At 37.2% G+C, this 16,689-nt stretch overlaps 1 protein-coding gene across 6 annotated transcripts in view; it reads left to right on the forward strand.

Annotated features, from left to right (window-relative positions):
• Nucleotides 1–20: 20 nt before the first annotated feature.
• The window catches only part of CACNA2D3 (calcium voltage-gated channel auxiliary subunit alpha2delta 3), a 468,808-nt gene continuing 452,139 nt past the window's right edge, over nt 21–16,689 (forward strand). For all 6 annotated transcript variants that reach the window (XR_014696338.1, XR_014696339.1, XM_084530631.1 and 3 more), the window contains exons 1-2: nt 21–635; nt 1,270–1,351. Coding sequence is in view for 4 of the 6 variants with exons in the window: in XM_084530631.1 (XP_084386757.1) it covers nt 517–635; nt 1,270–1,351 (201 nt within the window). In the remaining 2 variants the exon portion in view is untranslated. The remainder of the gene's footprint in view (nt 636–1,269; nt 1,352–16,689) is intronic.

Raw genomic sequence — 16,689 nt, forward strand, 5'->3', positions numbered from 1 at the left:
CCGCACCGCCGGCCCAATGCCTGGGCTCGCTCCGGCCGGGCTGGAGGCTGCGGGCTGCCGGCGAGGGAGAGGAGACCTTTAGGCAGCCTGCCCTGCCGCCGAGTGAGCGGGACCCGCGAGAAGACAGCCGCCCCCGGCTGGAATCGAGAGCTGCTCGCTTGCTGCTGAGGGCACTTTGGAGCAGTAGCAGGTCGCTGAAGTAACTCCGGCACGCTGCTGACTGCGGAGTTGTAAAGAACTACGTGCAAGTGGCTGCAGTAGTGCTGGAGAACGCTTTGCTGTTACCAGGGACACAATAGTTTTCAAGTCACTAGAGCCTCGCTTCTGGTCCTCTCCTTCCATTACACAGAGAGGGTCATTCTTGGGAGGGATGAGAATGGAGCTGTGATTTCTTCCAGTGGCGCTCTGGTGGAGGGGGCAAGGGTGGGGAAAGAGGCTTTAGAAGCAAAACCCCACAACTGCTACGTTCAGATTCACTTGAATTTCCCCACATTTTTTCAGGCGTAGGGAGACACAATGCTAGAGAACTTGAATCTTCTTCGGGCTTTTTGGGGTCTTCTCTTTATCTTCTGGACTGCTTTTAACACAGCCTTAGTGGATGTGGTTGGATCGGAGCAGCAGATCCCCTTGTCTGTGTAAGTCTTTTCATGTTATTTCTCTCAGGACCATGGTCAAGAATGAGAACTTGCCTGCTCGAGTTCGTATTTTATTTTTATTTATCTATTGCAGGTATTTGACTGTTCAAGGCACCTTTGCTCCTCTGTCAGCTGTTTCTGAAATCATAGTCTTTAACACGCGTGGCAGTACTTAAATTTTATTCTAGTGCATGTGTTAGTGGAATACATGGCTGTGGAGTCTTACCTTAAATGCTTCTATTTAGCGTAGTTGATATTATCTTAACTCATTCGAGAAGTTATCATTTGGAACTGGTCTGCTGTTCTACCTGCTCCTCTTCTTTCTGTGGGCATAGATTATATTGTACAAAAGCATGCCTCTGTACAAGTTGACTTTAATTTTTAAAAGTGCAGGTTAGGTGGTTCTGTATTGCAGGCCTTACCTTGGCACAGCATCTGCCGTGTGCTTGTACTTGAACAGCTCTGCTATTCGTTTGCTGTGACTAGGTTCCTTTGAGCTCTTTAATGCAAAATTGCTTGAATCCTTACGAGTGCAGCTGAAGCTGCTACAGTCTGTGTTGCTTGCTATGACATGTGTATTACATTTCTTCCTGTCTTGTTTTTTTTTTTTTTTTTTTTTTTTTCCCCCTCACAGTGTAAAGCTCTGGGCCTCAGCATTTGGTGGGGAGATCAAATCTATTGCAGCCAAGTACTCAGGTTCCCAGCTCCTGCAGAAGGTAAGGATCTCTTTGATTGTAATAAGGAAGGATTTTAAGAAGAAAATGGACGCAGATTTAATTTTTTTTTTCCATAGGAAAGCAGAGCAGTGCATCCTTTGGTCCAAGATCTATTTTTGTATTTAATGCTAGTCCCTGATGCCTCTTTGCATTGCACTGGACTATCTGGAGCCTTCTTGATTATACTGAGTTGTTTTTTTGGGGATGATTTCTTTTTGTTATTATTAGAAAGTAAACTCCAACATATATTTATTGAAATCAGGGTTGAAGCCTAGATTGCGGGTATTTCATCTAGTTGCTGCATTGTGATGATGATGTTTTTGTATAGGAACAGCTGCTCCTTATGAAAAATGGTAACTTCACTCAAGGAGCAGAATTAGGGCATATTTTATTATTGTCACCCTGTGCTGTATTTATGCAATTGACTGTATCAGGAAAAAAAGGCTGCACTGTTGTTTGTCATCTTTGCAGTTTTTACAATCCCATTATTCCTCAATCATCTCAACCCAGTGGTGGGATGTATTACATCATTACGGATAAAAGGAATGAATGTGGTTATCTTCTTGCTCAGCTGCACAGCTGGGTAATAAGCTAGTGAAGTATAGCAAAAACTTGAGAAATTGGTGTAAGTCTGTGTAATGGGGGCAGGGGGGTAATGAGAAAGGGGATTTGAATATGAGGTAGATATTGGACTAGATACAGTACTCGATTTAAATATGCAACCTGTACTGAAGTTCTGTGTTGTAGACAGTTTATTTTTATAGTAGGTTCTGGAAAAGGCATAATGAAAGACTAAAATACATTAAAAACTTTAAGACTGATTTTGCAGTGTTTAGTGTGTGATATGGAAATGGAAAAACACTGAGACAATCTCTGACTAGGGACCACTCATGCAAACCATATGTTAAATTTCTGCTGCTTTTAGACATGATTTTGAGTTCTGAGTAACACGTTAAATTGTCTGTTTGTGAAGGAAATAGCTTCAGCTTGTAGCACTGATTTTGAAAGGATTTTGTATACTTGTGAAATTATATAATGGATAGTACATGTAACAGTTCAAATAAAATGCTTATGCTCTCTATGTAAAATGAAGCACCTAACTTAATACTGAAATGTGTGAGTTCAGTAGTCATCTGTCTTTTCAGTGTTGCATATCCAGGACTGCAAAACCTGAAATTCACTAAGCTGGAATATCAGCTGTTAAGAAAAAATACTTTTGAGGTCTTTGAATACATCTCAAAACCATTAAATGGTTTGTGTTTAGTATATTTGGCCAACTTATATTTTAATCTGAAAGTCAAGACGTTCAGTATTTATTATGCTTTTAGTTCACATCCTTTGTGTACTCTCATATCATCACATTTTTGTGTGAACTCTTCACATTTATGAAGCAGATGGACCTTTCCATTTCAATTAGTATCTAATCAAGTATTATTAAAAGGCTTTAATTTTTTATTGGGCCCTAACAAACAGGTACATTTATTTAACTTTGTAACTGCTCTGTGTGCAGCCATTTTTGCACTAAAATGGCTTAAAATTTTTTATCTACCAGAAAAATATGTAATATGCTGTGTTTGGCAATGGTGCTAAAATCCACAAAGACTCAGTAAGATCCTTCATTATTCTCCTCTTCCTCATAGTAGATATGTTACAGAAAGGAAGACAGCTGTGTTTTTCCCTCTGTAGTAGTAAGATTTCTTCCTATTGGTTGTTATAATTGTAGGTAATTGGAAGCCATTCATTTTACCTTTTTTTCATCAGCATCCTTTCTACTTCACTGTCAAATCTGTGCTCCTGTTTTTGAAGGTGGATAGTGTATGCTCATTCCAAGCTACTTTGCTTTCATTTCTTGCTTTTGTTACAGCATTTCATTATAAAATAAAATGGGAAAGACAAAATGCAGATTTGACAAGTATTTAGAGCCTATTAATTCCATTATCATATCCTCTCTCTTTCTTCCCTTCTGGTTACCGTAGTTTGAGAAAACCTCTGGTGCTTTTCATTCTTATTTAAAATTTTGTACGTCTCTGTACTTTTAAACTTGCTATTTCTTCCTGTTGGTCATGGCAAATGAGCCTGGATGACAGATGACTTTGGCGTGTATCTTGTATTGTTATTAAGCATATTTCTGTTGTAAGCTTGTATGAATAAAAACATAGCAAACTTCAAGATTTACAAGTATTTTCAACATGAGAAGTCAGTGGCAGAAGTTATAACAATTAATTGAAGTAATTACACAGTAGTGCTCTAAATACAAGTGTTTTTTTTTGATTGATTTTTTTTTTTGTTGTTGTTGTTTTTTTCTCCTTACCCCTTACTAGCCAGGCACTAAGAATCCATTTGGTATGTACTGTGAGCTTGGTGATTAGAGTCAATGTCTTTTTAAAGTCAGGATTCCACTTCTAGAAGCAGTGTTACTTCTAATGTTTCTGGTTGAATTCCCTTTCTGATTATGAATTAAGCATTGTTAATAAATGAGGTTATTAAACATGTTTATAATTATGTATCTGGGCATTATAGATTTCTCAATTACCAACTGCTTTGTAGTGCCATTTAGTTTAAAGGCTTACTAAATGAAAAATTAATGTACAGGTTACTTGATTCATTCTGTTAACATATATGAGGATCGCTACTTTCAAAGGAATGTGTTTGAAATCCAGGCATTGTTAACACGCTCTACTACTGGAAGGCTTTACATAATAAAATTTATTTTACCCATCTTGAAACTTCATTAAACAAATGAAGTTATGTGAGATACTCAAACAGAATTCTGCCAGGTTGTAGCTGTGAGTATTGATATAGTTATTGCAATTCCTATATATTGCTGTGCTGTGAATATCAAATGAGTAACGAGAAATGCTGTCCTCTTGAGTTTTGAAAAGATGTATAAGTATATTTTCATCACAATTCATTTTTTTTAAAAAAGCAGCACTGTTTATCTTAACTGATTATTTTATCATTTTATGACATTATAATAAAATCTAAGTATGTTGTTACACCTTCTAACAGTAGATGGGATATATGACTTTTCCTGGAATTAGTTTTGGGTGAAATACATGTATATAGATGCTGTAAATACCTCAGAAAATTATAGCTCAGTAAATGACTTCAGAAGTGAAGATGAGATTTAAGCCAATTAGCACTTCAAAATGTTGCATTTTAATGCTGCATTACTTATTTCCAAAGAGGAGAGAGGCCATTCAGTGTTCAAAATACCAAACAGAAGAAAATAGGACAATATTATTTATGGAGGTTTTACAGTTGTCACGTAGATTTGACTTTATACAAGAAGCTGCTTGGTGCTGTAGAGACATGCGTGCTCTTCAAATAGCTAGAAAATATTGCTGGGGCCTAGGATTTTAATTGTCTCTTAGGTTACATGTAGTACAGTATAACAGAACATTTTTTTTCCTTATGCTTTGAAAAGACATCTGCCTTATTTAAATCTTGACACATCTTTAAACCTTTTTTTTTTTTTAACACTGATTGTGTTTAGTTTTAATGTTAGTATAGCCTGCTGGCAAATCCAGGGTTTTAAGTACAGGATAAAAAGCAAGGCTTAGGTGCCAGGAATGTATTTGCTTTGCTGCTACAGTTAGAATTTTGGGGGAGTAGACTTGGAGAATGCTATTGTTCATGTTAATGTTCCTAATAATGGTGTGCTTTGAGTTCTATGCTGTTGCAAAATAATAGTAATAAAATGCAAGTAGAAAGTGCAGGTAATTTGCTTTAGGTTAATGTTTAAAAAAAATGTTTGTGCAGGAAGGCTTTTCTAATATCAATGAGGTCTTAAGTCAGTCTCTGATTATGTAGTGTGGTTTATGCTTTCTCAAATTTATAATGGGAAAAAAAAATCATACTCTGAGCCCTGAATTCTTGATTTGGTCTTGAACAGTCTATCTTATTACTAATGTAGGAACAGTTTTCAATTGAAAATAAACTTGTATTTGTTGGTTTGGCCAATAAGGTGTCTTGCTGAAAACCATCTTTCTTAAAGCTGTTGTAGATTTTGATTATGTAAGTTGCGTAACTGAGTCTTCAGTGTTATGTAATTTCAAGCAGTCTAAGGTCTGCATATGCCCACTCATTGAAACCAAATCCTTGTTGCATTAGGAGTTCTCAAATCCATTGTATTTCTACAAGCAAATCTTTGGATCAGTATAGCATGCCTATTTTAAAGGCTCAGAACTACATTTTGTCTTACCAACTAGTGTTGTATCTTGTTTCTTACAACTCTGGAAATGTCAGTACAAAATTAATATAACAGGGTGATTTAGAGCAGTTAGTATTCATCTGGTGTATCTGATTCCTGCAGTACATCTATCTTTAGTTTTAAAATGTATAATAGTTACTTAAATTCTTGAAGAAGTTTAGTCCCATCATCTTGACATTAATTGCTTTTCTTTTATTCAGCCTTATGTTGGTTCTGGTCTCTTTAGGCTGTGTTTTTTTTGTTTTTTCTTTTTCTTCTTCACTCAAGAAACTGCAGCTACTGCTGCCTTCTTTGAAGGAAGAGTCAGCAGGACTAAGCTATGCACTTTAAGCTTGTAGGCATGGATTGCCTTTTTGGATGTCAATTTAAACTTTTGCTAGCTGAGCTATTAAATTTAATCCTACAAAAATGACATTGTTTTTCCTATCAAAAAAAAAAAAAAAGAAGAAAAATTACCAGAAAAGCCCGTGTACGCAATTATGATTTAAACAAACCAAAGCAAACAAAAAGCAAGCAGGTAAATCATATTAACTTTACTAAAATTTGAAGTTAATTCATTATAATTCTGAACTCGGAATTTTGGGTCATGTAAAATGTCTCCCCTCACTGAATTAAAATCAATCACTAAATGATTAAAAAAAATAAATCATATGTGAATCTTAAAACACTTCAATTCTGATGATTAATGCAACTTGCAGGACTTGAACTCCTGTCCCCTTCATTTCTTCCAGGCAATGTAAATCACAAAGCTATTCTCCATGTTAAACCCGTTGCTGAGTGCTTGTGTGTTTTGCTGTGTATTTAATGTTACGTGAAGACATAAAGGTAGATTATTTTGGATTAATATCTTATTTTTTCTTTTTCTGAGAGTAAAAAAGGTGCACTCTAGGGAAAACTTGGTACCAATGTTCAGTTAGCATATTGATCTGTAGAAGAAAATATCATAGTGCTATGTAACTTTCGTTTCTTTATAAGTGATTTTTTTTCTCCTTTCTTGTGATGAAGTCTTGACTTCTCTGAAAGCATTGGAGAATTTTCATTGCCTTCGGTGAGTTAGAACTGCATCTTGAATGATGCAGTTCTTGTTTGAATGTCTTGGCAGGAGTGATAATTTCTTGGTGCTTGTAATGTTTTAAAAATGTAGTCTAAATCAGCCTGAATATCAATCATCATGTTTTATATTTCTTCCTTAACTAAAAGGAAAGAACTATTTTAAACCACAGTGAATTCATCCTCTTCTGCTATCAGTACTCTGTGTTTTGCAGTATTTTCTGTCCTTCTGGGTTTTGCAAGTACAGCATGAGCCTCTTAGTTATATTATTAAAAGTAGATATGTTCTATTGGTGAAGTCTAACAGATATAGGAGATGGCTTCTGTAAGTTTGTATGCATTGCACTTCCAATAATATGGAAATTGAGTGGACAATCCAACTGGAAAATATCAGATCTCGAAAGGGAATGAATGCTAATTCCCTTACTTAATGCATTTATGGTTGATTGGTTTTATGTCCTGTATTGGAAAATGCTTACATTTCAAGGTTAAAAGAGCTGGTCTCCATGCAGATTATCTTGGGAGTGAAGGTATACAACCACGAGTAGATGCTGCATTGTAATGGTGATTCGCTTTTAAAGCAACTACTAATCAATACTCTACACTTTCAAATGTCATTACTGTTCTGTAGGGTACAATTTTTGTTGCTGATAATAAATGGTTACCAATTTATAATTTGTGTTGTACAATGTGTAGGATAGACTACTTTGTTAAGGTTTCTACAGATGCTTCATGGAAAAGTCTGCGTGAAATACTCCAATTAATATATCGTTCTCGTCTTCCTATCTTGCTTTTTCTATGTGTGTTTTTGCAAAACTGTGGACATTCTTGTGACCCCAGTTATCCTCTTCCCAAAGCTTAAGTAATTCCTTTGCAAATGACAAATTCATTACAATATTTGTAGCTGAAGAAAGAGTATGGTAAAGCTTTTTTTTAATTAATACTTTGAGAAAGTTTGGGAAGGATCTTGGGTACCTTTCTAGAAGTGCTGAATTCCAGGGACAGGTGTTTTCTGAAAATATCCTGCCCTCAGATCTCTTGGGACTTTACAGATAGTTGATAACTAGCACATTGGTTTGGAGGATATTGTAAGGCATGAGGAGAATGGGATTATTCAAGAGAGACAAAGGCTTGTCCACACCGGACTGTATAGATATTACAATCAGTATATTAAATTTAAGCTGGGAATAAATTGCAGACAATAGAATCCAGAGCACAGGAATTAAGCTGTCATAAATAACTGGCTGCTCTTGGCTTGGACTGGCGCACGCTTCGTTGGGTTAGAAACTGGCTGGATAGCCGGGCCCAAAGAGTCGTGGTGAATGGAGCCAAGTCCAGTTGGAGGCCAGTCACTAGTGGCGTCCCCCAGGGCTCGGTGCTGGGGCCGGTCCTCTTTAATATCTTCATTGATGATCTGGACGAGGGCATTGAGTGCACCCTCAGTAAGTTTGCAGATGACACCAAGTTAGGTGCGTGTGTCGATCTGCTTGAGGGTAGGAAAGCTCTGCAGGAGGATCTGGATAGGCTGCACCGATGGGCTGAGGTCAACTGCATGAAGTTCAACAAGGCCAAGTTCTGGGTCGTGCACCTGGGGCGCAATAACCCCAAGCAGAGTTATAGGCTGGGAGAGGAATGGTTAGAGAGCTGCCAGGCAGAGAAGGACCTGGGAGTGATGGTGGATAGTCAGCTGAATATGAGGCAGCAGTGTGCTCAGGTGGCCAACAAGGCCAACGGCATCCTGGCTTGTATCAGAAACAGTGTGACCAGCAGGGCCAGGGAGGTGATCGTCCCCCTGTACTCGGCTCTGGTGAGGCCGCACCTCGAGTACTGTGTTCAGTTTTGGGCCCCTCACTACAAGAAGGACATCGAGGTGCTTGAGCAGGTCCAGAGAAGGGCGACGAAGCTGGTGAGGGGTCTGGAGAACAAGTCCTACGAGGAGCGGCTGAGGGAGCTGGGCTTGTTCAGCCTGGAGAAGAGGAGGCTCAGGGGCGACCTTATCGCTCTCTATAGGTACCTCAAGGGAAGCTGTAGCGAGGTGGAGGTTGGCCTGTTCTCCCACGTGCCTGGTGACGGGACGAGGGGGAATGGGCTTAAGTTGTGCCAGGGGAGTTTTAGGTTAGATGTTAGGAAGAACTTCTTTACTGAAAGGGTTGTGAGGCATTGGAACAGGCTGCCCAGGGAAGTGGTGGAGTCACCATCCCTGGAAGTCTTCAAAAGACGTTTAGATGTAGAGCTTAGGGATATGGTTTAGTGGGGACTGCTAGTGTTAGGTCAGAGGTTGGACTCGATGATCTTGAGGTCTCTTCCAACCTAGAAATTCTGTGATTCTGTGATTCTGTAAATACCTCTCACATGAGAGTTGGCTTCATGCACTCCTTAGCTGGATCTCAGCAGTAGCTATAGAATCTCAGATTGCTTTAACAAGCTAGACTTGAATTTACCATGGACAGCAGTTGAGTTTAAAACAAAAATCACTTGTCTTACTTGGGCCTATTTCAGCAGTGGTACTCTGAGTATGAAGAGAGAAAGATTAGAGTTTATAGAGAAGTGTTGGGTGCATGTCTGTATGTATAAAACAAATCTTGGACAAGCCTATAGGTGGGATGTGTGTACATTTTAAATGTATTTTCAGAATAGGACTGCCTGAGCAGCACACAGTGCCAGGCAATTTTTATACAGGAGATGGCTGCTGGGAGGTGAACAAGTTTCGCATATATCAGTTTGCAGTACAGGAGACACTTAGGAAGGTAACTGTCACTATTATCCTTCAAACTAGATTGAGCTCTTAGAGTACCTAAGAAAAGGTTGTAGAAGATGTATGAATAAACTGATCTCAATTCCATTAAAAAAAAAAAAAAAGGTGAAAAAAATGGTATGGTGACCTTATCTGGTTCATAAATTGGGGATATAAAATGAGAAGTATGTGTATATAATTCCTTCAATGTATTGGGGCTCAACATGTGCAGACTTGATTGCTTGTTTCTTTAGGTTCTTGCTTGTATATGGGACGGTAGTATCTACATCAAAGCTTTGTTCTTGGCATATAGAAAAGGGTGGAATTGACTTCTGGGCTTCATAAAATATTTTCCTTTGGAGTAATCAAAAGATGGAGTTGATGGTCTTCCCTGAATTCTGTGCAGGTGGCAGATTATGTGAATATTCTAGAATTTTCAGGCTGAGAAGATGGCTGATGGATGTTCTTCTGAATACCTTGATACTGAATTTACCTCTGGCCAGACCAAAACCAAACCAAAACAAAAAGTGGCTTTCATCTTCCCCCTTTCTACCACTGCCTAATGCTCTTCCATTGTGGACCTCTGTTTTTCTGTCATTGCACAATAATTGTTCTGGAGGAACATTTTAGGTTATTTAACTCAAGTTTCTGCTCAAAGTAAGTTCAATGCAGGCTTCAGAGCATATTTTGGGGGGTCTTTGAGTCCAGTCTTCAGAACCTTCAAAGACAGATGCCACAATCTCTTATTCCACAGCTTGACTATTCTCAGGATGAAAAACTATTTGCTGCCTCTCTCCTCCTGTAGTACATCCCCATAAACAGCATTGGTTATTCTTGTCTGTAACCTCTTTGTAGGTACTAGAAGGCTGTTTATAGGTCCTCTCCCCAACAGTTCCCTGCTATGCATGCCCTACCTTCAAGTGCTCTCTTAAAGTGGTGTGCACAATCTTGATGAGTCTTCTACATCTTCAGTGATGAAGATCATTAATGAACACATTAAAACGAAGAGTTCCCAGTATACACCCCTGGGGAACTCTGCTTGCAAATAGCCTCCAGGGTTGCTGTGAATAACCACTACCTTTTGAGGCTCATTGACTGTTTTTTCACCGATCTGGCATCTCTCAAACAGACCATAGTTGTTCTAATTTAGATACAGAGATACTGTGGGAGATATCAAAAGCCTTTCTGAAATAAGGTAAATGCCACCCACTGCTCTCCACTCATTCACAGATGTAGTTGTTTTATTGCAGAAGGCAGTCAGGCTGTTGTTGATTTTTGTATCCTTGAACATTAACAGAAATAGAAAAGCAGCTCTAAGAAACTTTATATTAAGACACATTTGTCTTTTTGCAAAAGACAGGTGTCTAGCCCCTGTTTTGATCAAGGCAAAAAAAAATACAAATTGAAGTGTACTTGTACTTTTATACCTTTTCCTTTTGATCTTTCAGTCTGGAAGACCTATATGCTTTACATTATCCATGGTATGTTATACTATTGCCTCCCTTATTGTGAAATACTGATAAAAATGTAAGGGCTAATAAAAATCCCCAAAAATGCTGTGGACTTTAGCTGAAAGATTTTCAACCACTGTAAACAGATGGATAACTTAGTGAGAGATTGATATTTCCATAAAAGTTGTTTGGATGTTTGAGCCATTGTCTATGTTTATTTGGAAATGAGTTTCATTTGGCAAGAATCAAGAAAGCAATAGTTCTATTTGTTTTCATTCTTTAGTCCAGGCCATGTGCCATGTTTACCTTTCAGTTACTTTTAAGAAGTTTTTTTTTAAAATGAGACAATTCCAAATAAATACTCTTTATATAGAAGAAATATATATATAGAAATATATATATTGCCACTATTCTTTTTTTCTGTTGGGTCTATGCATGTTTCATCAGCTCAAGGCTTTGACTCTTGAATTGCATCTCTCCATGTCGTAGAAAATAAGTGTTAGTCTGAAGCTGACTTCTTTGGTAGGCTTATAAGCAAGCAGCATTTTCACAGACCTAAGAGCTTGGCATGAAAGCTTACTGTGTTATGCCAGTGGACTGCCTGTGAATTTAACCACTTCCAAGTCTCCGAGTATGACCTAGGGAATTCTTGATTGTATTAGGATTTTGATTCTCTCTCTTGATATATTTGTTTCTCCTAAAACTCTGTTATGCCTCAGTCATACCATCTTTCAGTTGCTTCCTCAGGCCTCTTTTCTGTCTCATTTTTTAAAAATACTTGCATTAACATTACAGGGTTTTAATCTAAACTCTCTTCTGTTTAATGTTCAGGTAAACTTTCCTCCACAGACACTCCTCTTTTCACAATAGGGCTACGTAACTCTTCTCATAATTATGAGATCTTGAGAGTAATGTCCACTAAGCTGATTGCAGGAATTGGAAAACCTTTTATATTTTTAATTTGTAATGATAGCACAGGCACTTCCCTTCTAATCCAGGGCTAAACCAAACTCTTTATTTCTTAGTTGTCTTACTGTAGATATTTTTTTTTTTTTACTGTATTTAACCACAGTACCTTAAATGAACTTAGTGTTGTGCAGAAATCACTTGTCAGCTGGTAGAAGGTTTTATGCGTCATCTGTTTTCACTTTAGATTATTCTGCTGTAACTGGCAAGGAGCTTCTTCAAGTTTTAATATACAAACAAGGATTTGACTTGCAGGCATTGAACTATATAGCGATAGTATCTCTAGCCTGTTAAATAAAAGGCATTGTGAACATGCTATTTGGAAGGCATTATGAAAAACTTGGTCAGGGCTACAGCATCTACTTTTTCGTATTGTCTTCTAGGTTGTATCTGAATGTTTGGCTGTTCAATATACTCCCAAGAGTTTGTCAAGCTAAGTCACTAATTTTCAAGACACGAGAAAAGGATCTTTGTACTATGGGTATTAAAGTTTGATGTGTTGGGAACACATCATTGGTCAAAAAACTAGATAATTATCTTCTAAAGTGACAAAGCTTCAAAGATGAAAAGCAGGAATATTCAAACTTCAGCTTTATCTTGAAGCTAAATGACTATCATTTTATGACAGCTGTGCCAAATCTATGACTGCTGAGCTGTTTGTACATGATACTATCATATCACATTAATAGAAATTTTCACTGATAATGAAAACTGTAGGAGGCTAAGAGTAAAGCTTTACGTTATGACTTGCAGCCATTGACTATCTGCATCCCACAGATTTACTGCCCCCTACTTACATTTTGCCTTTTACAATATCTTCAGCAGTTTCTTCAGTGAAGTACAACAAGAGAGATTATAGATGGCACTGTACAAAAAGTCTGAGTACTCACTTCATGTTACAGACGTCCTTCTATCATTACAAACTGCAGCACAATTTCACAGTAAAAGTAAAGATGAGATCTGACAACCCTTTGGAACTTACTATGGAAAACACGAAGAGAAAAAAAAAAAAAGATTTCTGTTGGCCACCTCAGTTTTAAATTTCCTGTTAAAATCCAGGCAGAAGACTAAGATTGAGATCTGTCTTCTCACCCTAGGTCTGTGATAATTTCTTGACAGACTGCTTAGGCAGTTAAATAACACCTGTAATGTCCTACATAAAAATTTCAGAACTTGTGACAGTAGTAGGATTTTGTCCAGAATGCCAGAAGCCTTAATGTGAAAGTTAAAGCTACAAGCAGGACCTCCCCCACATTGCTGTCCTCACCGGCAAATGGTGGCATCTTTGCTAACTTTTCCTGTAAAATGGACCTAGCAATGCTGTCTTTTTCCTTAACTCTCTACTCCCAGTCCAAGGACCTTTAACATTTAAAGTGCTTATTGTGTGGGGAAATGAGGTGGTGAAAACACCACTAGAGAAGCAAGGCAAAGTGCATGGAACTTAGCACCTCTGAGAGCTACAAAGCATTAATTCAGAAGCAGACTTGAAAACTTCTTCCACAGCTAAAAAGGTGAATGACTTTTTGTTACAGCCTTAAACTATGAAATGAACAAACCCCCTTTTATTTCTGCTGTAGATATTTGGTGTCTGTGGTTGACATTTCCATGTGGCGTTGTGCTGGCAAGTGAAACAGAACCATTTCTTGTCAGAGGATTTGTTCTACCTATCTTTTGAATACAAAGTGATATGCTATGCTCATACTGGAAACTAATCTTTAATTTTTCAATCTTCTTTCTGTTATGCTAGTTTATTTACACTGGTACCACTTACTATTCATTTTTTCCATAACTGCAGTTTTGCACTGTTTTTTCATGAGAGCCTTCAGAATGACCTTTTAAAATCTTCTTTCAAGTAAGATCCAACCAAATGAGACTTGTTACAGAGTCAAATTTACAAATGGCAAAAGCACTTAAATTGAAAACCAGGTAACTTTCTTTATCCCATTATGGGTAGCTGATTAGTTGTGTTGTATTTACCATATAAATTTATGTTATGCAAGTACTTTTTCACTCTGTCCTCTATGCTCCCGGTTGTTTATAGCCTTTGCTTTTTGCTCTGGAAATGTTTATCATTTATGCTTTTTTTTTTTTCAGTGACTTGAGCAGAGGTAATGGCAGTGCTGCAGTAAGGATATGGTGAGCTGGAACAAAATATGCAGAAAGAGAATGAATAATGGCTTAATAATTCTTCAGTGCATAAGTACGGGGGAAGGTTATGCAAATACAGGTATTGTCCTTAAAATGGTCTTTTATTCAATTAGTGTTACACTTTCCAAAAGGAAGAATAAATACTGGAGGATCTACCAGTGTACATTTTATGTTGTGAAAGTTATTGGAAAGTGGAGGTGGCTATTTCTCCAGTAACAGTGAATATGCTTAGTTGTACCTTAGCATGTTCAGGAAGAAATAAAATAAAAGGAATTTTCTCAAATATTAACTGGAAGATTTTTTTGTCACAGTAGAAGCAACTTTACATCACTTTTCAGACAGGGCAAATTGCAGGGAGGAGTCTACTTCAGCTTCCTGATACTATCTCGTTTAAAACAGTTAAAGGCAAATACAGGGAGACCAAAGGAAATCAGATGGACAAGAACAGAATGTGTTGCAGGGGCAAAGAAGCAGAAGGACCTGAAGCACGTGTTCTTACCTCTTTAGTGCAAGTGGAGAATATATTTGTGTGAAATTAAGTCAAAGTCTGTATACTGGTGATTATTTTTTACATATATTGAAAAAACAATTTCCATATTAAAAACATGTAAGTCATAGTCAGAAAGCCAAACTGTTTTTTGTTGTTGTTGTTGTTGTTGGTTTTTTTTTTTTTTTTCAAAGGGATGAGTGCTATGTGATTTCAAAATTTTTGCCTAGAACTAAACTGAAGAAGAAATCATGTGTTAAGAAATGTAAAATTCAATCTAGGAAAGGCAGCTGAAATTAAACTGAATGTTGCTAAGAAATAACATTATTCTTTTTGTATTTAGCTTCCCAGATACTTAATATTTTGAATGTTTTTTCATGTTTAAATTATTGATTTGAATTTTTCTCTGCTGAAGTTTTTATCTGTACAGCCCCAATGTAACAGGAGTCTCACTGCACTCATAACTTGGCACTAATTCTATCAAGTCCACCCTAAGCATGTTATTGATATAAATATATTTTTATTTAGTAGAACTTCCTTAACGTTAGAAGATATCTGGTGAATTTTGTGTGAACATGGGCTGTAGAAAATGTCATTGTAGTTCCCAATCCCATATATGTTGAAAAAATTCAAATGATCTATAGAATTATGTATGGCTTTTATTTATGTGATTGCACTCTATTTATTTTGGTTCACAAATGCACAGGAGTCATAACTGCAAACTGTAATTATTCTAAACATAATTTGTCTGACAAAAGCAGCTGCTAACTCAGCTCTTCTCAAAAATCTTCAATAAAATCCATCTTGAGAAGTACAAAATCCCCTTTCTTCACATGCATCCTTGGTGCCTACCTGGTATTTTCCTCTCAAGAGTCTTGTAAAAACCTCCGGCTTCCTTGTGTGATTAAGACAAATCCAGGCAGACTGTACCATGCTTTGCATTGCATAAACTTTACTCATTTAATAGCAAAGTTCTCAATGTTGTGGGACACCTCTTTAATTTGGCAGAGATAATCCTTTCACATTTCGTTTACTTGTTTAAACATTGAGATGTCTGATGGCTAGTTAATGCATTCATTAATTTGATTTAAATAATATTGTTACTGCTTTGGAAGCCTCCAAATAAAACAACAGCAACAACAAACAAAGAAAACCCCACCACATGTAGCTGAGGTTTTGCCCCTGACCTGTTGATTGACATTGTGCAAATCAGTTGTAGTATGTCTGGTTCTACACTTGCTAAGCAGAGTTTTCCACTTCTGTCTTCAGTAGTGTATGCCATTTTCTTAGAAATGTTTTGATCGAAACTTGTATATGAAATTCACTTAAAGCAAAAAAAAGTTATCAAATGGCTTACTAGTATGTATTAATGAATGGTTTATTGGTTGACTGAACAGGTCAGTCCTCTGCACCATGCCATGTAGCAGTAGTAGCCTGGTCAAAAACAGGCTTGGAGTCTGGATAATTATAGCATCTGTTTCCAAAGTCTTTGAAAGTTGAATGAACATCAGATTAATGCAGAATTAATGCTATTATTTAAATCTCACTTAAGGGTAAACTAATTAACAAAATTTAAATTCACATCAGTTCAGGAGCAATTGAAATGGGGGCAGATGGAGTTACTTTGCTTGTTGATATGAGTGGCACTTAAGTAGTTTTGTACTTGAAATAAGGCTGATCTTGGCGACAGCATATGTGCTTTCAATGAAAAGTACTGCTGCAAAGTAGTGAGTAGCACAAATACCGTTTTTTTTAAGGAGGTGATTCTGCCTTGATTATATAGAGGTGTCATGGCTGGTGTGGAGAATGGAACCGAGGAAAGGAATCTGCTAGATTGTGGCAGCTAGTTATTGTACATTCAAGTGAAAAAAAACATTTACCTGGGATATATATGTAGGTCTGTATCTACTATGACTGTATGCTTTCTTGCAAGCCTTTAAACTAGTTCTTAGCATGCTGAGTATAATATAAACTTCAAAAGGATTAGATCTACAGTTGGGAAGTTTTCTTTTACATTCACAATAGTTATACAGAGTAATGAGACAGCTACCTGTAATAAGACTGTAGTCAGTAGGAGAAGAGGTATAGAATGTTTGAGGGTGCAATGTTCTTCAGGATGGAAAATGTTATGGTTTCAATACAAAGAGTAATTATAAATCTCCTTGAAGGCTTCATATTAAGTCAAGCTGTAATTTCTTTTTAACTGTGAAAGTGTATGTACTTTGCCAACTTTTACTTTTTCTTCTGGGTGGGTAGGAGGTTAGAATTGAAAGATTGGTTTTCTTTCCT

Source organism: Aythya ferina (assembly GCF_964211825.1).
Source record: "Aythya ferina genome assembly, chromosome: 10".
In the NCBI taxonomy this organism is placed as follows: Eukaryota; Metazoa; Chordata; class Aves; order Anseriformes; family Anatidae; genus Aythya; species Aythya ferina.